Raw genomic sequence first — 26391 nt, 5'->3', positions numbered from 1 at the left:
GGGTGTCCTACTCACAAGAGCTTGCAATCTATTCTGCCGTGCTATGAGAGCATCTATGCCTGTTCCCATGCCATAATTTCATGCTTACAATTTTAATTAAAAGGTCAGAGAGAGATTTATATGGGCCGTTATCTTAGTGTTACTTCTCAAATCTTGTGAATGATTCTTCAGTAACTATTCCTATTGCAAAACCAAGCGCTGATCTTAGTTAAACATTGGTCACACACACAATGTTGTAACACAATGTAAACATGCCCCTTTGTGGAAGTGCAAATCTTGGGAATCCAGCAACTTGCCTCGGTCTCAAAAATCTGCACAAATCAGTTACTTTATGGATTCAGTTTCTGGAAGAAGGAAGGTATCTAATTCATCATGTGTGACCGAATCTGCAATCTAGTGTAAGCCGATGTCTGTCAAGAGTTTATGAAAATATTATGTTTTATTACAGGATGACATTTTATTGCATTGTGGTGACTTTATTCCTTCTGTTTGACTCGTCTCGTGGAGGTAAGTAACATTACTGTGAACTAATGAATGATATTGACTAATATAATTATCACAGCTTTTGTTTTGTTAATTAACTGTATGATGAATTTGGCTTTATTGTGCTTTAATCATTATTATCAGTATTTTCATGCAGTTCTTGTTTAATGAATGTGCCCCTTTATGGCTGAGGTCACTTGGGGTGCCTGGGAATTAAGTCGCTATTGTTATACTCAGTGGGTTTTCCGGACAGAAATTTCTAACAGAGTAAGAAATTGTGTGGAGCTTCCCAAGGAGGATTCCTGCATGTGGGTGTGGATAATTCCGTGCATACTATATTTGCCAGTACATTTTGGTCTGAAATTTGCAGTACATCACAATCCTGTATGATTCTACATGAATTATGACCCGAATTTTGCTCCATTTTTTTTCAACTGTACTCAGTGGGGCACATTTACTAAGGGTCTGAATCGCGGTTTTCCGCTGTTTTTTTTTCTAATTTTAGCATTTTGCGCCAAATTGCCCCTGGTTTTTGGTGCACACGATCAGATTGTGTCGCATCGGCGCCGACTTCCATGCGACGAAAAACTGGGGGGCGTGGCCATCGGAAAATCCAATGAATTTGGAAAAATCGCGCTATTTTAAAAAAAAGTGTCGCTTGACACACATTTACATGCACCAGGTATAGGATGGTGAACTCCGGCGGACCTCGGCAGACCTCGGCTCAGACCCGGATCCTCGTCGGAGAACGCGCCGCTGGATCGCGACAGGACTGGGTAAGTAAATGAGCCCCATTATGTCAAAATTGGGCCACATGCTGGTCTGATTTAAAGGTTGGGGGCTGCTGTTTCACTTTTAAGCAGGGACTCCTTGCATTGTATTTCAGTGATGGAAGGACTTCTGTCTCCAGAACTGTTCTCTATCCATATAATCCAACTAGCACAATGGTCTGGTTTTCATGGATTGAGCATGGTAGTGAACCACTGGCTTAAATGTTGATACTATAATCGGTGGATTTAAGGGTAAAACATTATTTTAGCATACATGGAATTGAGGAACCGCTCTAGTTAACACTATACTGGCAGAAGAGGGTAGCTTCATTCTTAGTCAATATCAGTCACTTTTTGCCATATCTGTACAATGATAATGTTTATTCCCTGTTCATAGACTGTGTGCAAGAACTGGAAAAGGATGTGCTCTTCCAAGGAGGAGACCTAGTTACTGTTTTTACTCCAGACGTTGAATACTGTCAAATGTTCTGCACCTTCAACCCACGTTGTGTGATGTTTTCTTATATAACATCAGTCTGGCCTAATGAAAATGGAAGGTAAAAATTGAAAAAAACATTACTATGCAGTAAATTTATGTACAGTAAGACCGACTACTCCTTCCAGCTGACCGAGGTGGCCGGCCACCCAAGGTTTTTTTTTTATAGCCTCGGACAACCCTTTTAGCCTACAACTCTCAGCATGTTCTGATATCAGAAATCTAATTGGTTTAGGGAAGCAGTAGTCGGGCACTGATGCACATACTGTACAAATGTTATTACAAAGACTTAATATTTTTTGGATAACTTTATTTGCCAGGTTTGCATGTTTTCTGAAGGAAAGTGCAACATTAACATTACAAAAGGATTTGGTGCCAGGAAGTATTTCAGGATATTCCTTAAAACACTGTACAACAAGAATATATGGTAAGAATGTATACTATACATACTATGTATCTTAATGGTAATATTTAGCTGGGCAGATATACTAATGTGTTTTGTGCTTTGAAGCAACTCTCAATATAAAAAGTTTCATCCAATCTGACAAAACACATGGTCTACATTACTTCAAAGCACATTCACATTCAATGTGTATTCACATTGGCTTTTTTATGCACTGATTTGTTGCCTGATGAAAATGGTTTTAAACCTGTTGAGGGTGGAAAACCAGATATTATGTTTTTCACCAGTGTTACAGCCTTCAGTGTTTTTTTTTTTTAATTTTTTATTTTTGTGGATGTGTAAAAATAAGACACAATCAAAATAATAAAAAAGACACAAAGGCGTAATAGGGACAAAAACGCTGAGGCAAAACAGAAAAAACCTCAACGGACATGCAATGTACATAAGGGCCAATTTGAATACACCATAAGGTTTCATAAGCTGGACTCTTGTTCAAATATGTAACTCACGGATGCACTTTAAATTTTAGATTTCAATAAACTGGGCTAAAGATTGCAATTCTAGATGGAAGTGTTATCTTACCCTTACATACACATCTATGATTTGTTTGTAGAGCAGGGTTAATAATTACAAAAATTCTTTGGCAAACATGGAAAGGATCAGTGGGTTTAGTCATACCATGGTTAAATGATAAGTGATCAATATTTTACTTTAGAGTTCACTAGTCATCACCTACTTCATCACATTATTGGCATCTGGCTGAGAATTAACATCAGCATTAGAAACGTATTTCAATTTTGCGTGCAAAGGCCATTAGCTGCCTGTAATATGTGTTACAATTGTCTTGGACCTAAATTCATAAGTACCACTCTTAAAGAATACTCTAGAAAAAGCTAATTAATTGAATAATGCATGGTGCAAGGCCAGAGGGGAGGTTCTAGAACCTAGAGTCATGCTTCTACCTTCAGGCCCTGCACAAGGTATAATTCAATAAATTGTCTGTGACTGGAGTGTTTCTTTAATATATTTCCCCTGCTGAGTTCACCGCAGTGGTTTCAGGTTCGGTCCGTATAATGAGCTTCTCGGACCAACGTCTCTTGTGGGAAAAGCCTCTTGTGTCTCTCTGCAGCAGATTTGTATTCCAGCAAAAGTTAGCTGGAACAGTTTAAGCCCATCTGGTCTACTTTGGCACTGTCTACCTGCCCCTGTGACCCAATGTTTTTATACTGTAGCTATCCTTTTCCCAACAGTGCTTGTAATCTATAGATCAAAAAAAAAAAAATAGGCTAACAAATTGTTGATCACATGCTTGTTGATAGGATGTGAATTTTATAAATAATTGGGGTTTAGACTTGGTCTTTACATAGAATTTTCATCAGAACAACTTTTATTTGGCCCACTTTGGTGACGGCGGAGAAGTTTAAAAAGTGGCAGAAATGTTGCTTGATATGTGCACATTCCACCAGAAAACTGACAGAGAGGGAAATGTAAAACTGGGCCATTAACTTTACTCCTTAAGGGAGCTGTCCCACATTGCGTTCGCAAACGCAGACGCAGACAAAACCGCGCCCACCGGGGCGGTCTGCGGTCCGATCGCATCGGCGTTCGCCTACGATCGGGAACGAGCCACCGGTATTTTGCATTGATTTAACGCAAAACACCGGCGGCTCGTACCCGATCTCAGGCGTTTCCATAGAAACGCCGATGCGATCGGACCGCGGACTGCCCCGGTGGGCGCGGTTTTGTCTGCGCCTGCGTTTGCGAACGCAACGTGGGACAGCGCCCTTAGGCTTCATTTCTGGGTCAGTTTTGTTTATTTCTATTATGTCAATTCTGAGTTCTAATTTTCAAAAAAATCTTTATATTTGTTTGAATTTTAATGATGGCTGTATTATTGTTCTAGCCTGCAGGGATAAGGTATTTTTTGATCTTGACATGGCTGGAACAACATATAACATTTCCAAAGTTGCCAGTGTAGAGGAGTGCCAGGAGAGCTGCACCAATAATGAACATTGCCAGTTTTTTACTTATGTCACCGATAAATTCCACAATGCTCAACTCCGGTAAGTGGCACAGTTATATTTGCATATTTTAAAGTGCCCTGTTAAATGAATCCTTGAAAACAAAATACGACTTTCAGTTTAGATTTTATGCCATGGATTTTCTTCCGAGAGTTGCCCTATAGTAATAAATAGAAGAGCATTGTGTCTCTTATCAATGAGCCTTATGGTCAACTTGTGAGAAAAAGCTGCAGAAAGCTCTTTGGACCCTGCTTGTAATCTGGGGTATTTTGTAAAATTCTGCATGAGAAAACTAGACAGTGGACTTTGACTCGTATTTGAGTTTGTATTCGACTTAGATTTTCCAAGAAGAATTCATGCCTTAAAGTATGTTTGGGACCAACACTTATTTTTAGTAATCATTAGTCTGTGGCTGAAGTCCAAGGCTCAGAATTTGCTTTTGGAGCATATTTTGAATACCTCAAAAAATACCTTGATCTTTGCTCCAAAAACTTTGAGTTTGTACATACTGTTACAACTCAAATGGTAATAATGACTTTTTACCTTTTAATATTTTACAATGATTAATATTAATGTGATTATAATGTCTGAATAGATTCTTTTGTAATTTCTGATGCATTATATTTCCAGGAACATGTGTTACTTCAAGTATTCTCTTCGAGGGATGCCAACAAAAATTAAGCAACTACCCAACGTAATGTGCGGATTTTCTTTAAAGGCTTGTGGAAAGTCGTCATTGGGTAACTATTTGACATTAAGTAAAATTAATTAACTTGTATGTAATGTATGAAATGTGGGAGGGGAGGCAATTATTTAGAAATTTAATAAAATATGTTTTAGTCGGAGGATTAAAGGAATTGAACTGTTGGAGTTGCTGAGGGAGAAGGAAATGACTCATTGGCTGTAAGCAATATGTTTCTTTCAAAGATGCATGTCCTTGGTTACTTATGTATTACAAAAAGTAATATGCATGCATAGCATAAAGCAATATAAATGTCAAATTTCCATTATGGATTGGAGCAGCAAAATGAGAGTTGAGCACCCCTAACCAATAATATGGTGTCATTGTTAACATTGAATCATTCAAACATTAATGTAGAATATATCAGCTTTGTGTGTATGTTAGAACTTTGTTTACTGAGACCTTACTAATGAACATGCTGCAATAGTGTGGCCTGACATAGTCATGGGGGGGGGGGGGTCATTTATCATTTCTTGTATGCCTGTTTTGTGGTGTACAAAGCATGGAGCTTGTAGCAATTCCTGGCACATGCCAGGAAATGTGAATTATTTTTCCCCCCTATGCCACCCTTATGCCAAGTGGGTATGACAAGGTGGCATGGAATGGTTCAGGGTGCAGATAGCCTGACTTATTTCTGTAAGCTGCATCAGGTTTTTGGCAAAGGTTACAGTGCAGTACCTACCTTAGAAATTTCAGCAGGAATAATTCTATGTATATATGGCTCTTTGTGCACTGACAGGGAGGAAATCACAACTCTTGCTGCAAACATGCAGTTCTACCAGTGCTACAAGTAATATTCAGAGACCTACATGACAGCAATCTATTCCCTTCCGGTTGCCAGACGTGCTCCACTGAATCTTTCCAAAATGTCTTTGACTTCCTGTCATGTGCTCTTTCTTCCTCCTTGTATTTTCCGAACTATACAGTTGAACTATAATCTTTACACATGGCTTCCTGTAACAGATCTTTAGTCCATGCCAAGCAGGAGAAAAAACTTTTTATAATTGTGGTTGGGGCCACAGGTAGGACAGACAGGACAGTGAGACCCAAACTGAGCCCCCCTAAGTCTGTCTCCTGCCTATTTGCCTCATGTATCCTAAGGTGATAAAGGGACAACCACAAAGACAGTCCCACCCTATGCCTCATTGCAGATAGAAAACAAGACTCACAAATAAATACCAGAAAAAGCAAGGTCAAAGGTCCGTGTCACAACGAAGATGGCATATACAGTATGAAATCTGAGTCCAAAAGGGATGGACTAAGCTACAATACCCAAGACCAGAAAACCTGAATGGACACCAGTAGAACGATTGCACAAAAAAACACAAATCTAAGTTAGAATAACCTGGTGTGAATGCTGCATAAATATGCACTGGGAGAACCTGAGCTGCAGAGCTCTGTCAATCGCAGCAGTTAACTCCTTCTGAACCAGAGCAGAGCTGCAGAGAGCCTGCGTAACTTAACTAGAAACATGAGGCACAGTTCAGACACAAAAACACAGGGGAATCTTGACGCCTCTTAAGTGGCTTTCTGCAAACAGAAGACACGAGCATGGATGTTACTTGTATATAAAAAACAGCACCATGTCGACACAACTACAGGTTTTGGTGATATCTTAACCCCTACGAGACTCGGCCTATTTTGGCCTTTAGGATGCGTCCCCATTTTTCAAATCTGTGCTGTGTCACTATAAGTGGTTATAGCTTTGGAACGCTATGAGATATCCAGGGGATTTTTGAGAATCTTTTCCCGTGACACATTGTACTTCAAATTAGTTTAAAAAAATATGGATGATATCTTTTGTGTTTAGTTATGAAAAAAATTAAATTTGGAAAAATTCTTTATTTCCAACGTTCTAAATTCTCTACTTTTGATGCAGATAGTCATAGCACCCAAATAAATTCATAACTTACAATTCCCAAATGACTGCTTTATGTTGGTATGGATTTTTAAGATTCCACATATTTTACTAGAATGTTATAAGGCTCAGAATTTAGGTACCATTTTTCCAATTTTTTGGAAAATCTCCAAAACCCGTATTTAGATGGACCTGCTCAACTTCTAATTGACTGTGAGAGGCCTAAATAATAGCGAGACTCGTAAATTACTCCATTATGGAAACTACACCCCTCAACATATGAAAAACCCCTTGCAGTCTACAAATTGTAATATTTTTTAACAATGCACTTATTTTGGGTGGAAAATTAAACATTTGCAATGGATTAAATGAAAATACCCTATATGTGGCGGTAACCTGCTGTACGGGCGCACGGCGGTGCATTGTCAAATTGTACGGGCTATAATTTTTTTTTCTTTTTTTAATGTGGACCTATAGGGGCTTATTTCTTTAGCAATTTTCTGGTACGTAATTTTGGGGCATCTATAGTTAATTGGAGGAAATTAAAATCATTAATTTTTAGGGAGGTTATTTATCTTATTTTTTTTTTTTGGCTGTTTACCATACCATAAAAATAGTAATAATAATAATTCTTTATTTATATAACGCACACAGATTACGCAGCGCTGCACAAAGCATGTCAAATTGGTCATAGTATATTATTTTTATTCTATGCGTCGACACGGTTACGAAAATACCTCATTTATATAGATTTTTTATTTATGTTTTCCATTTTTACTGAATAAAAAGTAATTTGGCGAAAATGTTAACTTTAGCATCACCGTCTTTCATATGCATACATTTTTTATTTTTTGCCTCACAAATCTGTTTAAGGGCTTCTTTTTTTTCAAGAAGTTGTTCTTTTTAGTGGGCTTATTTTAGAGTGTGGAACTTTTTTTTTTTTAATCACTTTTTAGAGTTATAAATAAAAAATTATCTTTTTTTTCTCCAGCATTTACAATGCGGGTCCAGTAATAATTCTGTTTTATTATACAGATTCTTATGGACGCGGCAATACCAAATATGTGGGGTTTTTATACTTTATTAAGTGTTTTTATGGGAAAGGGATATTTTAAGGGCTTATATTTTTATGTATTTTGTATTTATTCAAAGGTGTAAACTTTAATGTTTTTACATTTTTCACTTTTCCATACTTGGACCAGCAATGCTCTGATCGCTGGTTCAAGTCCAATACTAATTCATTGTAGAGCAGTGTAAACTGTCTGAGCATGCAGACGCATGCGCACACAGTTTACAGTCAGACCCAGAAGGGGTCCGTCAGGAACATCGGGCAGCCCCAGGGCACTCGGCAGACGTCGGGGCTGCCCAGAAGTGGATCCATAGGGGGAACACCCTTACACGCCGCGGTCATGCTTGACTGCGGCATGTAAAGGGTGAACACTCGTGATCATTCGGCACCGATTGCCGGTGTTGGCGCGCGGCGTCAGCTGGTGTTGGCGCATGCTGCTCTGGTGCTGCTCCATTCGTGAGCCGGTGCCAGAAGCAGGACATTATAGCACGTCCCTGTTCGGGAAGAATCTACCCGCAGGGACCTACTATAATGTCCTGGTGCGCCTAAGGGTTAAGGGAGTAGCCTTCTAAATTTTTTTTACGATCTAGGAAACAATATTTGAATATTGTTAGAACATTCTGTTTTTCTGGTCTACTGAAAGAAACATTTAGAGCAAAATAATCTTTAATTAGGTTTATTGTTTTGCAGAACACACACATTTTAAAAGGGTTTTTAATCTTAAAATAGACTGTAGGTTCTCAGACTGAGGTATGCAAGGAGCAATTATTTTATTAAATTCGGCCATTCGGTTGTACTTTTCTCATTCCCTACAAGACCTCATGTGATGGGAACTTTGAAAGAGAGCTTCATTGTTTATAATATATAGCATGGGAAGAGGCTCACCTCAAGAGTTTTCTAAAATAACCCTGAAATTCTCTATAGCACTTGAGATTCATCCTTTATTGAGCGCTTCTAGCATTAATGATACACAGAAACCTCAGTTGAATATCCGCACAGTTTAATTGCTTAAACATCCAACTTGATGTAAAGTCAGACCATGCTGTAAAATTGCATGGGGAAAGGATATTTGATTAACTATATTAATTAATATATGAATTAATTTACCATTATTTCTATGTAAGTGCAAATTGAAAAACTGCAATGAAATTGCTTTACAGGTGGGGTCTACTTAATCAATGTTATAAAGAAAAATATTTGGGGGGGGGGTGTTCAAAAGCTAGTCATTCATGCTGCATCTCTCTTCTCGTAGACTGCCAAAGAGATATCTTTCAGGACATGGAATTTTCTGGGGGAAATCTTGCAAGTGTGATTGCACCTAATGTGCAGATGTGTCAGAAGATTTGTGCATTTTACCCAAACTGCTTATTTTTTACCTACGTAACAAAGGACTCTTCAGAACCAAATCAAAGGTTAGTGGCAAATTTAATAGCCAACATATCAAAATTTTTGTTTCAAAATTCGGCACTATTTATATATACCAGCATATGTACAATGCATATGAAGTCTTCCGACCACTTCCCTTTTTTCTCATTTCATGTATAACTTTCCTATCAATCTGCACTCAGGATCTAATAATGAGAATGCGAGAGCAAAATTTATACAACATTTTGTAGCGATAAACTGCAAATCATCCAACACTTTTTTTTTAGATAATATAAATAGTCTATGTTTTCTTGCTCACTATAACTTACAGTACAGCCAAAAAATGTACTTGTTTCAGCTTTACAATACAATATAATACAGGCGGTCCCTCTACTTAAGGACATCCAACTTACAGACAACCCCTAGTTACAAACGACTATCTGAATCTTGGGAATTTACTGTACTTAAAGGGGTATTCCCATTTCAACAAATTGTTTAATGTTTTTATGATTTAAAGATATACAATTTATTAATATATTTTCTGTATCAATTCCTCAATGTTTTCTAGATCTCTGCTTGCTGTCATTCTATAGAATGCTTCTATGTCTACTTCCAGTGGATGACCATGCGGCTCATTATATCAGACAGCTCTGATATACTCTCTGTTATAATGAGTCACACAACTGTGTGACCATGGTCAGATTTCTGTCCACTGGAAGTTAACTTAGAAGCTTTCTATAGAATCACTGCAGGCAGAGATCTAGAAATTGGTGAGGAATTGATACAGAAAGTATATTGGAAAATTGGTGTAAGGTTTTTTGTAATGCAAACAATAACATTAATTTGTTGAAATGGGAATACCCTCTTTAACCCTTGGGCTATAACAGTTATCAAATGTGTCAGAAATAAAGCTTTATTGTTACTCCTGGTTCTTGTGACAATCCAACATTTTTTAATTCCAATTGTCAGAGGCAAAAAAATTCTGACTGGGGTTACAATTATACAGTTCTGACTTGCATACAAATTCAACTTAAGAACAAACCTACAGAACCTATCTTGTACGTAACCCGAGAACTGCCTGTACAACTTTATTGATCCTCTGGGAGAAATTATTTTGTACATAGTGTTCAGCCTATTATTACACAGTCAGACAGGTGCAACGATACGTTTGTTGGTTGCAAACAAACATAGTTACAGGACATTGCAATACAGATTATATGAACACATTACATATGGGGAAGCAATTGCGGTACCAGTCACAGTACCAGTCACAGTAACAAATTAACACAGATTAATTAGAGATGTATACATGTACTACAGTAGGGGTGCCGGTGCGTGGTGAACTGGTGGTGTGCTGCTGCTGTTGGTTTGGCAGAAGAGACACTGCCCGGAACTCCAACTTTGTTCCTGTATGTTCTGATATTTTAGCATGTAAGAATAAAGCATTGAATTATATGCACGTTAGTATTCACAACATTTACCGTTTCTCGATTTAATACAGTTCATTGAACAGGTTTTGGAAATCTAAAACATTGGGGGTCATTTACTAAGGGCCCGATTCGCGTTTTCCTGACGTGTTACCCGAATATTTCCGATTTGCGCCGATTGTACCTGAATTGCCCCAGGTTTTTGGTGCACGCGATCGAATTGTGCGCAACAGAAATCGGGGGGCGCGGCCGAACAAAAACCCGACGTATTCGGAAAAACCGCCGCATTTAAAAAAAAAATTGTGTCGCGAAAATTTCACTCACCTTCATCCTGGATAGGCCGGTGTATTTCGAGGCATTCCAGTGGACTTCAGCGCACCTGGTGGACGGCGGAGGAACTGCTTTGATGAATCCCGGCCGGACCCGAATCCAGCGCAGAGAATGCGCCCCTGGATCGCGAACGGACCGGGTAAGTAAATCTGCCCCATTGTCTATATGAGGTCTCACAGCTGACAATGCATATCAAAGCATGGGAATGAAAATCTAGTATGTACAGTTCAGACACATGTATGTGAGGAAGTACAGATCCAGCTATATTGTGCCTGCAGTAAAAATTCCTGATGGCACATAGGCCTCTATTTCCTAAACTGAAGAGATTTGAAGAATCAGGTGTCTTCCGAAAACTTCCACTATGAGGGTAAACAAGCTTTGATAAGAGTTGGGATTGAATCCAAGATCTTGTGAGCAGATTGGAGACATTTCCTGAAGGTTGATCATCACTGAAGCACTCCAGCAGATCCAGATCCATAGTGCTGTGGTCTAAAGTTTGGGCTGAAGATTCACCTTCAATGACACAAAGCATTCGTCAAGACAATACAGGAGTGGACAACTCTGAATGTTTTGCGTAGTCAAACAAAGCCTTAAACCATGGTCAAACAAAGACTTAAACCATTCTAGAAATATACATACACTAGACTACTGATTTGTGCAATAATGTGCAGAATATCATTGTTATTGGTCATTATTAGAGATGAGCGAACATGCTCGTCCGAGCTTGATGCTCGGTCGAGCATTAGGGTACTCGAAACTGCTCGTTACTCGGACGAATACTTCGCCCGCTCGAGAAAATGGCAGCTCCCGCCGTTTTGCTTTTTGGCGGCCAGAAACAGAGCCAATCACAAGCCAGGAGACTCTGCACTCCACCCAGCATGACGTGGTACCCTTACACGTCGATAGCAGTGGTTGGCTGGCCAGATCAGGTGACCCTGGGATAGACTAGCCGCTGGCCGCGCTGCTCGGATCATTCTGTCTCTGGATGCCGCTAGGGAGAGAGCTGCTGCTGGTCAGGGAAAGCGTTAGGGTGTTCTATTAGCTTACTGTTAGGCAGGAGTGATTCTCAAAGAACCCAACAGCCCTTCTTAGGGCTACAATAACGTTCTACTTTTTTTATTTTAATTTGCATCTTTTACCATTTTGTGAGGAATTAGCAGGGGGACTTGCTACCGTTGTGTTTAGCTCTTAGTGGCACACATATCCATAGCAAAGACCGAAGTGGAAAAATTCAGTAGGGGTTGGATTTCTATTAGGCAATAACTCAGTGTCATCTCATCTGGCATAGTAGTGTGCTTCCTTTGATACTTGGCTAGAAAATAGCCATAGGAGAATACAAACAGCTTCTTGAAGCCTACAGTAGCGTTCTATATATTTGATTTCTGGTTGATCTGCTGGTGGCTGTAGTTTCTGCAGTGCATGTACTTGCCAATTCTGAGCAATTTGTAGTGAGACTTGCGACCGCTGTGTTCTGCGCTTAGTGGCGCACATATCCATAGCAAAGGCCGAAGTGGCAAAATTCAGTAGGGGTTGGATTTCTATTAGGCAATAACTCAGTGTCATCTCATCTGGCATAGTAGTGTGCTTCCTTTGATACTTGGCTAGAAAATAGCCATAGGAGAATACAAACAGCTTCTTGAAGCCTACAGTAGCGTTCTATATATTTGATTTCTGGTTGATCTGCTGGTGGCTGTAGTTTCTGCAGTGCATGTACTTGCCAATTCTGAGCAATTTGTAGTGAGACTTGCGACCGCTGTGTTCTGCGCTTAGTGGCGCACATATCCATAGCAAAGGCCGAAGTGGCAAAATTCAGTAGGGGTTGGATTTCTATTAGGCAATAACTCAGTGTCATCTCATCTGGCATAGTAGTGTGCTTCCTTTGATACTTGGCTAGAAAATAGCCATAGGAGAATACAAACAGCTTCTTGAAGCCTACAGTAGCGTTCTATATATTTGATTTCTGGTTGATCTGCTGGTGGCTGTAGTTTCTGCAGTGCATGTACTTGCCAATTCTGAGCAATTTGTAGTGAGACTTGCGACCGCTGTGTTCTGCGCTTAGTGGCGCACATATCCATAGCAAAGGCCGAAGTGGCAAAATTCAGTAGGGGTTGGATTTCTATTAGGCAATAACTCAGTGTCATCTCATCTGGCATAGTAGTGTGCTTCCTTTGATACTTGACTAGAAAATAGCCATAGGAGAATACAAACAGCTTCTTGAAGCCTACAGTAGCGTTCTATATATTTGATTTCTGGTTGATCTGCTGGTGGCTGTAGTTTCTGCAGTGCATGTACTTGCCAATTCTGAGCAATTTGTAGTGAGACTTGCGACCGCTGTGTTCTGCGCTTAGTGGCGCACATATCCATAGCAAAGGCCGAAGTGGCAAAATTCAGTAGGGGTTGGATTTCTATTAGGCAATAACTCAGTGTCATCTCATCTGGCATAGTAGTGTGCTTCCTTTGATACTTGGCTAGAAAATAGCCAGAGGAGAATACAAACAGCTTCTTGAAGCCTACAGTAGCGTTCTATATATTTGATTTCTGGTTGATCTGCTGGTGGCTGTAGTTTCTGCAGTGCATGTACTTGCCAATTCTGAGCAATTTGTAGTGAGACTTGCGACCGCTGTGTTCTGCGCTTAGTGGCGCACATATCCATAGCAAAGGCCGAAGTGGCAAAATTCAGTAGGGGTTGGATTTCTATTAGGCAATAACTCAGTGTCATCTCATCTGGCATAGTAGTGTGCTTCCTTTGATACTTGGCTAGAAAATAGCCATAGGAGAATACAAACAGCTTCTTGAAGCCTACAGTAGCGTTCTATATATTTGATTTCTGGTTGATCTGCTGGTGGCTGTAGTTTCTGCAGTGCATGTACTTGCCAATTCTGAGCAATTTGTAGTGAGACTTGCGACCGCTGTGTTCTGCGCTTAGTGGCGCACATATCCATAGCAAAGGCCGAAGTGGCAAAATTCAGTAGGGGTTGGATTTCTATTAGGCAATAACTCAGTGTCATCTCATCTGGCATAGTAGTGTGCTTCCTTTGATACTTGGCTAGAAAATAGCCAGAGGAGAATACAAACAGCTTCTTGAAGCCTACAGTAGCGTTCTATATATTTGATTTCTGGTTGATCTGCTGGTGGCTGTAGTTTCTGCAGTGCATGTACTTGCCAATTCTGAGCAATTTGTAGTGAGACTTGCGACCGCTGTGTTCTGCGCTTAGTGGCGCACATATCCATAGCAAAGGCCGAAGTGGCAAAATTCAGTAGGGGTTGGATTTCTATTAGGCAATAACTCAGTGTCATCTCATCTGGCATAGTAGTGTGCTTCCTTTGATACTTGGCTAGAAAATAGCCATAGCAATAGGATAGGATTGTTTGGTTTTAAAAACTCAAAAAAAAACAAAAAACACAAAAAAAAAAAAACACGAAAAAACACCAAAAAAAACAAAAAGAAGTAAAAAAAAAAAAAAAGTTATAACTCTCATTTTAAAAATGTTTAACCCGAGGGCTAGGGGTAGAGGACGAGGGCGGGGACGTGGGCGTCCAACTACTGCAGGGGTCAGAGGCCGTGGTCCTGGGCGGGGTGAGACACCACCTGCTGATGAGGGAGCAGGGGAACGCCGCAGAGCTACACTCCCTAGGTTCATGTCTGAAGTTACTGGGACTCGTGGTAGAGCACTGTTGAGGCCAGAACAGTGCGAACAGGTGATGTCGTGGATTGCCGACAATGCTTCGAGCAATTTGTCCACCAGTCAGTCTTCCACGCAGTCCACCCATGTCACCGAAATCGGCACTCCTCCAGCTCCTGCACCTCAGCCTCCTCCCCCCCAGTCTGCCCCCTCCCAGCAAAATTTGCCATTTGAACCGGCATACTCTGAGGAACTGTTTTCTGGACCCTTCCCACAGTCACAAACCACTTGTCCGGTTGCTGATGAGCAATTTTCCGATGCCCAGGTTTTCCACCAGTCACAGTCTGTGGGTGATGATGACCTTCTTGACGTAGTGGAAGTGTGTAAAGAGGTGTCCGACGATGAGGAGACACGGTTGTCAGACAGTGGGGAAGTTGTTGTCAGGGCAGGAAGTCCGAGGGGGGAGCAGACTGAGGGATCGGAGGATGATGAGGTGACAGACCCAAGCTGGGTTGAGAGGCCGGGTGAACACAGTGCTTCTGAGACGGAGGAGAGTCCTCGACCTGAACAGGTTGGAAGAGGCAGTGGTGGGGCCAGACGGAGAGGCAGGGCCAGAGCTGGTGCATCAGCGCCACTGTCAACTAGTGAAGCTCCCGTGGTGAGGGCTCTTGCGGCGAGGGCTAGATCTTCAGAAGTGTGGAGGTTCTTTAAGGAAACACCGGATGACCGACGGACTGTGGTGTGCAACATTTGCCAAACCAGGCTCAGCAGGGGTTCCACCACTACTAGCTTAACTACCACCAGTATGCGCAGGCATATGAATGCTAAGCACCCCACTCAGTGGCAACAAGCCCGTTCACCTCCGGCCGTGCACACCACTGCTCCTTCCCCTGTGTCAGCTGCTAGTCAGCCCCCTGCCCAGGACCCTGGCACAAAAACCCCATCGTCGCCTCCACGATCCTCCACAGCATCCACCAGCGTTCAGCTCTCCATACCCCAGACGCTGGAGCGGAAACGCAAATATAGTGCAACCCACCCGCACGCCCAAGCCCTTAATGTGCACATCTCCAGATTGCTTAGCCTGGAGATGCTGCCCTATAGGCTAGTAGAGACCGAGGCCTTTCGCAACCTCATGGCGGCGGCCGCCCCTCGGTATTCGGTCCCCAGCCGCCACTACTTTTCCCGATGTGCCGTCCCAGCCCTGCACCAGCACGTGTCAGACAACATCATCCGTGCCCTGACCAACGCCGTTTCTGACAAGGTCCACCTGACCACGGACACGTGGACGAGTGCTGCCGGGCAGGGCCACTATATATCGCTGACGGCACATTGGGTTAACTTGGTGGAGGCTGGGACCGAGTCTGACCCTGGGGCTGCTCATATACTGCCGACGCCGAGGATTGCGGGGCCTACCTCGGTCCAGGTGTTTCAGGCCTACTATGCCTCCTCCTCCTCCCACCCCTCCTCCACCTCCTCCTCCGAACTACCATCCGTGGGCACGGCGCCATCAGTCGGTAGGTCTAGGCACAGCAGCAGTGCCGTCGCTAAGCGACAGCAGGCGGTGCTCAAACTGCTGAGCCTAGGCGACAAAAGGCACACCGCCCAAGAGCTATTACAGGGCATCACGGCGCAGACTGATCTGTGGCTGGCACCGCTGAACCTCAAGCCGGGAATGGTTGTGTGTGACAACGGCCGTAACCTGGTGGCGGCTCTGCAACTCGGCAGACTGACACATGTGCCATGCCTGGCCCATGTGTTAAATCTGATAGTGCAGCGTTTCCTCAAGACATACCCCAATCTGTCTGATTTGCTCACGAAGGTGCGCCGCATCTGTGCGCATTTCAGGAAGTCCAGCCCAGATGCTGCCACTCTCAGGGCAGCGCAGCGCCGCCTCCAACTGCCCGCTCACCGACTGTTGTGCGACGTGCCCACGAGGTGGAATTCAACACTGACCATGTTATCCAGAGTTTACCAGCAGCGCAGAGCGATTGTAGACTGCCAGATGTCAACTTCCACCAGAACTGATAGTCAGGTCAGTCAGCTTCCTCAAGTCTACAATGAGGAGTGGACGTGGATGTCTGATATCTGTCAGGTGCTGAGTAACTTTGAGGAGTCAACACAGATGGTCAGTGGCGATGCCGCCATCATCAGCCTCACCATCCCGCTGCTTGGCCTGTTGAAAAACTCTCTGGTCAGCATGAAGTCGGAAGCTTTGCGCTCGTCACAAGAGACGGGGGAAGAATATTCCCTTGTTGATAGCCAAAGCACCCTGAGGTCTGTTTCTCAGCGCATATCGGAGGAGGTGGAGGTGGAGGAGGATGAGGAGGAAGAGGAGGAGAATGTTGGCGAGACACAAGAGGGGACCATTGTTGAGTCCTTCACTGTTCAGCGTGTATGGGCAGAAGAAGAGGAGTTGGAGGAGTTGGAGGAGGAGGAAATGGACAGTCAGGCCAGTGAGGGGAGTGAATTCTTACGCGTTGGTACTCTGGCGCATATGGCAGATTTCATGCTAGGCTGCCTATCCCGTGACCCTCGCGTTCAAAGAATTTATTCCAGCACCGATTACTGGGTGTTCACTCTCCTGGACCCACGGTACAAGCAAAATCTTCCCACTCTCATCCCTGGAGAGGAAAGGAGTGTGAGAATGCATGAATACCAGCAGGCCCTGGTGCACAAGCTGAAACAGTATTTCCCTTCTGACAGCGCTAGCGGCAGAGTGCGTAGTTCTGCGGGACAAGTAGCGAGGGAGAGTAGGCGAGCAGGCAGCTTGTCCAGCACTGGCAAGGGTACGCTTTACAAGGCTTTTGCCAGCTTTATGTCACCCCAGCAAGACACTGTCACCTGTCCCCAGTCTCGGCAGAGTAGGGCTGATCTTTACAGAAAGATGGTGAGGGAGTACGTAGCTGACCATACCATCGTCCTAAATGATCACACAGCTCCCTACAACTACTGGGTTTCAAAGCTGGACATGTGGCACGAACTGGCGCTGTACGCCTTGGAGGTTCTTGCCTGCCCTGCCGCTAGCGTCTTGTCCGAGCGGGTTTTCAGTGCAGCTGGTGGCATCATCACCGATAAGCGTACACGCCTGTCGACTGACAGCGCTGACAGGCTGACGCTTATTAAAATGAATAAAGGCTGGATTTCTCAGAATTTCCAATCTCCACCAGGTGAAGGAAGCTCAACCTGAATAATTGATCCACTCCTCCTCCTCCTCCTCATTTTCCTCCTTCTCCTCCTCTTTGTACAGTAAAGCAGAGGAAAATGGCTATTTTTTGACAGGGCCCACTGGCTCTTGCTATAGTACTTCATGCATTTAATTTTTCTGGAGGGCCACCTACCCGGTCCTCTGTTTGAAACAATTTTTGTGAGTGCCACATACAGGCACTCAATCTATTCCATTTTTCTGGAGGGCCACCTACCCGGTCCTCTGTTTTAAAAAATTTTTGGGACTGCCACATACAGGCACTCAATCTATTCCATTTTACTGCAGGGCCACCTACCTGCTCCTCTGGTTTGAACAATTTTTGGGACTGCCACATACAGGCACTCAATCTATTCCATTTTACTGGAGGGCCACCTACCTGCTCCTCTGGTTTGAAACATTTTTGGGACTGCCACATACAGGCACTCAATCTATTCCATTTTACTGCAGGGCCACCTACCTGCTCCTCTGGTTTGAACAATTTTTGGGACTGCCACATACAGGCACTCAATCTATTCCATTTTACTGCAGGGCCACCTACCTGCTCCTCTGGTTTGAACAATTTTTGGGACTGCCACATACAGGCACTCAATCTATTCCATTTTACTGGAGGGCCACCTACCTGCTCCTCTGGTTTGAAACATTTTTGGGACTGCCACATACAGGCACTCAATCTATCCCATTTTACTGGAGGGCCACCTACCTGCTCCTCTGGTTTGAAAAATGTTTGGGACTGCCACATACAGGCACTATCCAAATTAAATTGTCTCCATAGCAGCCTCCACACGTTGTCTCCATTGCTACCTCCAAAAGTCGTCCATATAGCTGCCTCCATACATCGTCCCTTTATCAAACGAGGTGTGTCAGGCAGAAATTTGGGTTGTTTTCATGGATTCCACATCAAAGTTGTTAACTTTGTCGCCACCCTGCTGTGTTATCCACAAAATATACTGGCAAACTTTTACCATTTAGGGATATTATTTCAGCGCTTCTTGCGCATCTGTTTACATTCCCCTCACCCGGCATATCCTAAACTTATAAGAACGCTACTACACTTGATCTTATACAAAAGGTTCTTAGAAGTGCTGTTTGGGGAGTAGCCTAGAGACAGGGGCTTGGATTGGCGAAAGCTCGCCTGGCAGCGGAACGCCAGCTCCATGCGCATCATGCGCTTCTTGCGCATCTGTTTACATTCCCCTCACCCGCCATATCCCAAACTTATAAGAACGCTACTACACTTAACTTGGTGCAGGCTGGGACCGAGTCTGACCCTGGGGCTGGTCATATACTGCCGACGCAGAGAATTGCGGGGCCTACCTCGGTCCAGGTCTCAAAGGCCTACTATACCTCCTCCCACCCCTCCTCCACCTCCTCCTCCTCCGAATTACCATCCGTGGGCATGGCGCCATCAGTCGGTAGCTCTAGGCACAGCAGCAGTGCCGTCGCTAAGCAACAGCAGGCGGTGCTGAAACTGCTGAGCCTAGGCGATAAAAGGCACACCGCCCAAGAGCTATTACAGGGCATTCCACATCAAAGTTGTTAACTTTGTCGCCACCCTGCTGTGTAATCCCCAAAATATACTTGCAAACTTTTACCATTTAGGGATATTATTTCAGCGCTTCTTGCGCATCTGTTTACATTCCCCTCACCCGCCATATCCTAAACTTATAAGAACGCTACTACACTTGATCTTATACAAAAGGTTCTTAGAAGTGCTGTTTGGGGAGTAGCCTATAGACAGGGGCTTGGATTGGCGAAAGCTCGCCTGGCAGCGGAGCGCCAGCTCCATGCCAAGATCCAACTAACATAGTTTTAACTGCAGCACCTTTAATCTACTACTAGTTCACTGCCTCCATACATGGTCCCCTTATCAAACGAGCTGTGTCAGGCAGAATTTTGGGTTGTTTTCATGGCTTCCATGTTAACTTTGTCGCCACCCTGCTGTGTAATCCACAAAATATACTGGCAAACTTTTATCATGTACCGATATTATTTGAGCGCTTCTTGCTCACCTCCTTTGGTTCCTCTCTGCCACCCATTGGTTTGAAGCCTGAGTCCATTTAGGGTATGTCGCCATGACACTCTCTAGCCTGCTTCCGCTGCCTCTGCATGCCGTCCCCTATAGTGTCAGGGTCAATTATTGGATGTTTTAGATGCTATCTAGCTTCATTCTGTCACTCTGTCATGGCCATGCTGTTGCCCATAATTTTGGCATAATGGTGCGATTATGCAGCCTCAGAGGCATCCATGCATGCTGCCCCTGCTGTTTCCTGTCCATTTCCGTGGTGTTTCCATCCTTTTCTGAGGTTCCCAGGTGTTTGGCCAAGCTTCCCTGTGCAGAGCCTTGGTCCCCTTGAAAAATGCTCGAGTCTCCCATTGACTTCAATGGGGTTCGTTATTCGAGACGAGCACTCGAGCATCGGGAAAAGTTCGTCTCGAATAACGAGTACCCGAGCATTTTAGTGTTCGCTCATCTCTAGTCATTATGCAACTTGAATACTTTGGTTTAGGTTTGCTTATTGTATTTAATAGAATTGGACATGATTTAATGAATATATGTGTATAATATCTGCATTTTTTACTTCAGGAATCGCTGTTATCTAAAGACATCACAAAGTGCAAAACCAAGTACTGTTTTATACAAAGACAATGTGGCATCAGGATTTAGCCTCCTGTCTTGTAGAACACCCATTTCAGGTAAAAGAAATAAGAAAAATACAAACTTTCCATGACTTTAGTGGAAGTTGTTAATTAATTAATTTCCTCTTTGTAGTATGCCCATTGCCGATCCTTAATGATACAGTATTTCTCGGCACCGATCTTCAGGTTGGAGCAGTCAACGGAGAGAAGGATTGCCAACAGCTTTGCACAAATAACATCCGATGTCAGTTTTTTACCTATAGGCCAAATGATTGTAACAAAAACAAGTAAGGTTTTAGGGCAATCACTATGTACTGTAATCTAAGGATTGTATTGGACCCTAAGTTAAAAAAAATCTGTGAATGGAAACCATCATATCAATGTATCTGTTTTTCTCAAGGTGTAAATGCCATTTGAGGATGTCAGTGAATGGCCTTCCAACAGCTATAGAAAATGGCAAAGGAGGAACTTCAGGATTCTCTCTGAGAATCTGTAAAAGTAGAACAAGTGGAGGTAAAGTGAGTATATTCCATGAGTATAAATTATACAGTATTCAGATCCCTTTTAAATTTTTCACTTTGCTTCATTGCAGCCAATCGGTAAGATCAAAAAAGTAACTATTATATTTTTTTGCTTATTAATGTATACTCCAACTCTTCTTGACAGAAAAAAAGAGATATTTTTTTTCTTATGACTATGTGCTATTTCAGTTTTTCTTGTTTAATAAGTATTGACCCTTTGCTCAGTATTGAGTAGAAGCGGATTTTAAGCTAGTACAGCCATGATTCTACTTCGGGATAATGCAGCAAGTTCTCACCTGGTTTTGGGTATCAATGATTATGGAGACATCAGTGCTCTTGGGTATCTTAAGTGCTGCAGAAATTCTTTTGTAACCTTGGCCAGATCTGTGCCTTGCCACAAGTCTATCTTTGAGCTCCTTGGGCTGTTACTTAGACCCCATGATTCTCATGTGCTCTGCCATGCACTGAGAGCTGCAAGCTCTTATATAGACAGGTGTGTTCCTTTCCTAATCAAGTCCAATCAGTTTAATCAGTAGCTGGACTCCAATGAAAGAGTAGAACCATCTCAAAAAGCATCTGTCATTTGGTAGCACATGGCCGCATTGAAACGTCAACATGAAAGTATTGCAATCGTGTTTTATCTAACACATTTGTTTTTTTGTGCACATATGTCTCAATAAGTCTGTACAAAATAATCAAAATACATGGAGGTACAAATGTTTCTCCTATTTTACAGGATGTGGAAAACCTGTTGATCAGGCAGGTAGAATTGTAGGTGGCACTGACAGCTATCTTGGTGAATGGCCATGGCAAGTGAGCATGCATCTCAAATTATCCTCCAATAAACATGTATGTGGTGGATCCATTATCAGCAGTCAATGGATTGTTACAGCTGCCCACTGTGTTTTTCAGTAAGTATCCCAATATATATTTCCCCTACTATAACAATATTTATATGTTTAATACAAACATCAATGCTTAATGCATTTTGATGGAATTTGAAGCTTGTTTTTCTCTGACAAAGTTCTAGATGGCTTAGGGAGAGTAACACTGAGTGACCAAGTTTGTTGAGGGGGTCTTGAAGTAGATAAAAGTACAACTCCCAAGTTGACTCTCTGATGACAGCAGGTAGAATACAGGTGAGTAATCAATGAATGAACTGGTGTTAACAAAGTTCCTTTGTGTTGAACCCCTCGCCACATACCATTGTACTAGTATGGCAAGGGGTGTAACACTTTAAATGTGCAACCATCATGTTTTCATCAAAGGGGTTTGGGGTGATGAACAACTGTGGGCCGATGGATTACCCTGGAACCTGAGTGGCTGGCTTTAACATGGCCTAGCGCTTGACTTGTCCCTTTCGCTTGGACAAGTTGGAAGAGGCCTCACTCATGCCGGGCAGGTCAGGCGAGTGGATTGCAAAAAGAGGGGCAGGCCGCAATTTGATGGTTTCCCACTGGAGCACTCCCATTGTGTGTGCACTAGGGATCCCCCACAAAGATGGTGAAGGGGGAGGCCTGTGATGTTATCAGCAGCCAGGGATCACACATAGAGACAAGATGTAGAACATCAACTTAAAGTTCTGGAATAAAGGAACTTTAACACTGCAACATTAACTAGTGGTCTTATCTGCCAATGTTCAAGGTAGCTGGTTGGATGCAGTCTGGTCAGGAAGCTCACAGCCCAGATTAGGGAGGTAGACGTTAGAATCATGTAGCAGCCCTGATGGGGGTTGAATTACACTCCGGTAGAAGACAGCAGCAGCAAGCTGTTGTCTGCAGGCCATGTGTCCTTTAGCAAAGCTCAGAGAACTCCATTCCAGCCACATGGAGACTAATAAAAACTTCCCCTTGAGCCCAGTGAAAACAGCTCTGCCATCAAAAATGGAAAACTTACACAGGTCTGTAAACAGACGTATGAAAAAGTTGTTGGGATCAGAATATGGCAAAAAGGTGAAATTATTTTTTTTTTACAAAATATTTATCTTTAAAAATGTACTAAAACATAATCAAATTTATATTTGGTGTTTGTATAAAAAAAACTAAGAATAATTGAGAGTAGCTATTAAGAATGCACAATGAAAATTGTAAAGAAAAAAAGAATGGAACAAAAGTGTTTTTGTTCTTCAATTTTGTCGCATTTTGAAATGTTTTATTTTCTAGCATCCCAGTAAATGGCATACAATATTAAATACTATGACTAGGAAGCACAATGTGTGTACTGAAAAAAGAGCTATGGATGTTTAAAGGAGGGGAGCAAAAAATAGAAACACAAATAAGGGCATCAGTGGAAAGTTGTTCAATGACCACCTAGAAATTAGCACCTTTTAGTAACTATACTCCCCATTAAGATTCAGAGGTTCTATTTACTGTTTTTATTATTATTTTTTTTTAATGCACTGGGATAAAGTTGAGGTGTGTTTGCATTATAACTGGAAAAGAATAATGAAAACTTTTATGCTGTCTAAGATGTTTGTGATGTTTTTATTTTTTTCTATATCTTGGTTCTTGTAACACTGTTCATTGATTACTCGACTGTATACTACCTGTGGATATCAGTGACACTGTGCTTTATACCTAAATCTTATTATTGCCAGTTTCTTCTACTTCTACCAGGATATGGTTGTGTATTAAAGCATGATACAAAAAAAAAAAACAGCTTTCCACTGCCCCCCTCCACGAGGCAGCACCCATGGACGCTCCCGAATCTCAGGAGAAACTATCCATAAAAAAACCACCAATGTCCACCGACTTCCAATGTGGATGCTAGCATTAGATCATGACTAAAGCCAAAAGTGGCTGAAATGTTTCGATCTGTTTGCACTCCACTGAAGAACTTTTATGCCTGTAATTCATGAAGTTTTAGAAAACAATAAGGAGGATTTTTTTTTTTTTAAGCCACGTTGGAGATTGTTGGACATTGGTATTTTTATGGATGTATTAAAGCATGGACTTGAGGCATGGCGATGAAATGCAGTACAAGTAGATTACAAAGCATTAATGTGTTCTAAACTTGAATATGGATTCCTGGGTTGTAAGAATAGGGGACATAATTGTCCTCTATAGGGCACACCCTACAGATTGATTACAATATGGGACAGTAGTCCCAAAGGGAGGCAGTGACTACCAGGATCAAATATGATGCTGTGAATCCCTGGCCCTGTAATTTATCCAATACATGGAAATATGGGCAATCCCTGGTTTTTAAAGCAAAAACTGAACACAGACTTTAAAACTGACTTAAATGTTGGAAATTTTAAGCCTAAAAATAACATTTGAGTTTTCAAAAATGTCACTCATACATATTTCAGTATGTACTCATATACTGTATAGAGCTAAACTTTTTTACTTACAGTAGTCATGATGGGTTAGAGAGTGGCTAGCAATTGATACCTACTTTTCACTGTTTTAGAAAAGCATTTATTTTGGGAACAAAAGGCACAAAAACTTAATTTTTAGTCTATTTTTAGGTCTCTACACTGTACTGTGTCTTTTGGTCTCTACACTTTGTTTCCTCCTTTTTAGTTACCTTTTGATTTCCGCTCGGAGGTATGGATCTAAAATCTACAGTCTCTGTTCATCCTAGTTCTTTATTTTCAGGGGACATTTTTGACCTATGAACAACTTCTTTTTAAAGAAATTCACAGAAGATAATTTAATCTCATGTGGTTTGCCCTGATCTTGCACTTTTCTCCATATAAACTTCAATTGCTTTTATTTCAACCAAACTCTAAGAGTTCCTATAGGGTCAGCATTTAAAAAGGGAAAACTTCAGAGAAAACTTAATGGTATATGAACTTTAACCATCTACAAAGCCATTGTAGCTAAAGATATAGCTTCCTAGAACAATGAACCAATAATAGTTTGGTTAATCACGAACCGTAAAATTTTTAACCCCCTTTTTTCCACAGCTAGCTTTCACATAGAAATATTCCTTATGCATTAATTATTGTATACCTGCATTATATTGTTTTATTGTAGTGATTCCATGGTATATTTTAATTTTTAAAAAATTTGGTATCCTATGTCTGTGGATTTTTATAGGCAATGCAAAAGAGTACAGTTGTTGCATCTTTTCAACATATTATATAAGAATTATTTTGCTGGTTATTATGTAACATTATGTTTGAAGATATTTACTTGAAGTGGTGTCCAAGATTTACAACTGATTCTGATTCCCAGGATATCTGATACCGATCTCTGATCATTGAGGGGCTAAGGCCAAGAAGCATTAATTGCGCATTTGGCTTCTCATGAGGATTGGAACTGGCTCGAAGCTACATTTACAGGCACTAAAAAGATCCCTGTGCCAATTGCTTTTGGCTCCAAGCTCTGTGTTTATGCCAGGCCGGAAAACATCTATTGGAAATTAAAGCCATTTGTAGATTGCCTAAACTGAGGATGGACCATCAATCAAAATTTCTTGTCAACCCCTTTAAAGGGGTTTTCCCATTCTTTAAATGGTGTCTTTCAACAATACCACCTAACTTTGCTTCTTTTCACCAGCATTGAACAAGAATGTTATTATTCAGAAAGGGAAAATACTGGGCTTCTAACAGTATAAAGTACTATTTAATGGAATGTTTACTTTGTCTAGATGGTCCCTGCCAAGATTTTGGAGCATCTATGTTGGCATTGTGAACCAGACAGAAATAACTGCAGCTACACCAACATTAGAGGTGGAACAAATCCTAATTCACCCTGATTATATTGGAGCAGAAGGTGGCATGGACATTGCTTTACTGAAACTAAAAACACCCATCACATATAATGGTAAGGTTTTTTTTTTTTTTTTGTTAAAGGAGTTTTCCCAAGGTCTTTGTGACCCAAAAATAAAATTGTATTTGGGCAACTTGTGGTAGGTCAACATTTCCAATATGAGATTGTAGAAAAAAAAATGTTACTAAATTTTCAGCTTTAAAGGACCACCAGGATGTAAACCAAGAACATAATGGTTTGTGCCCTCTCTGGAAAGAAAGGCCTTTTCTTCAAACAAGGGCATAAGGGGCTCTGGGCTTCATTAACACCCATGGAGTCCAGAGCCCCTCAGACTCATTTGCATAATTTAAAAATTCTTATTGTAAGAAAAAAAAAAAAACGGGGCACAAAAAGCTAGAAGAGCAGATCCTGCCAGAGGGGGCACACATCAGTATGTACTCCAAGCACATTTACAATCTTCATCCTGGTGGTAGATGTCCTTTTAAGCTAATGACAACCACTTGCGATAGTCATCATCACATAAAAGCAGTCTTATTATCCTGTCACTGTTTCTATTATTGGTTTATTCCAGATAACCAACAAGCCATCTGCTTACCACCAAATGAAGATTCTTTTGTACTCCCTCGTACATGCTGGATAACAGGATGGGGATATACTGGTGAAGCTGGTAAATGAATATAGCAGTTCTTTCATGTAGACCCATTTTGACCCTTTCACATGGCA

At 41.8% G+C, this 26391-nt stretch overlaps 1 protein-coding gene across 2 annotated transcripts in view; it reads left to right on the top strand.

Annotated features, from left to right (window-relative positions):
• Positions 1-256: 256 nt before the first annotated feature.
• Positions 257-26391, top strand: part of LOC140076081 (plasma kallikrein-like) — a 30177-nt gene continuing 4042 nt past the window's right edge. For both annotated transcript variants that reach the window (XM_072122594.1, XM_072122599.1), the window contains exons 1-13: positions 257-358; positions 449-507; positions 1651-1810; positions 2070-2176; positions 4056-4215; positions 4804-4913; positions 9095-9254; positions 20377-20486; positions 20563-20716; positions 20830-20942; positions 21687-21861; positions 25547-25722; positions 26240-26335. In XM_072122594.1, the coding sequence (XP_071978695.1) occupies positions 450-507; positions 1651-1810; positions 2070-2176; positions 4056-4215; positions 4804-4913; positions 9095-9254; positions 20377-20486; positions 20563-20716; positions 20830-20942; positions 21687-21861; positions 25547-25722; positions 26240-26335 (1579 nt within the window). In that variant the 5' untranslated portion in view covers positions 257-358; position 449. The remainder of the gene's footprint in view (positions 359-448; positions 508-1650; positions 1811-2069; positions 2177-4055; positions 4216-4803; positions 4914-9094; positions 9255-20376; positions 20487-20562; positions 20717-20829; positions 20943-21686; positions 21862-25546; positions 25723-26239; positions 26336-26391) is intronic.

Source organism: Engystomops pustulosus, chromosome 1, assembly GCF_040894005.1.
Source record: "Engystomops pustulosus chromosome 1, aEngPut4.maternal, whole genome shotgun sequence".
NCBI lineage: Eukaryota > Metazoa > Chordata > Amphibia > Anura > Leptodactylidae > Engystomops > Engystomops pustulosus.
The sequence above is the reverse complement of the archived record's forward strand: the minus strand, read 5'-3'. Positions and strand labels throughout refer to the sequence as shown.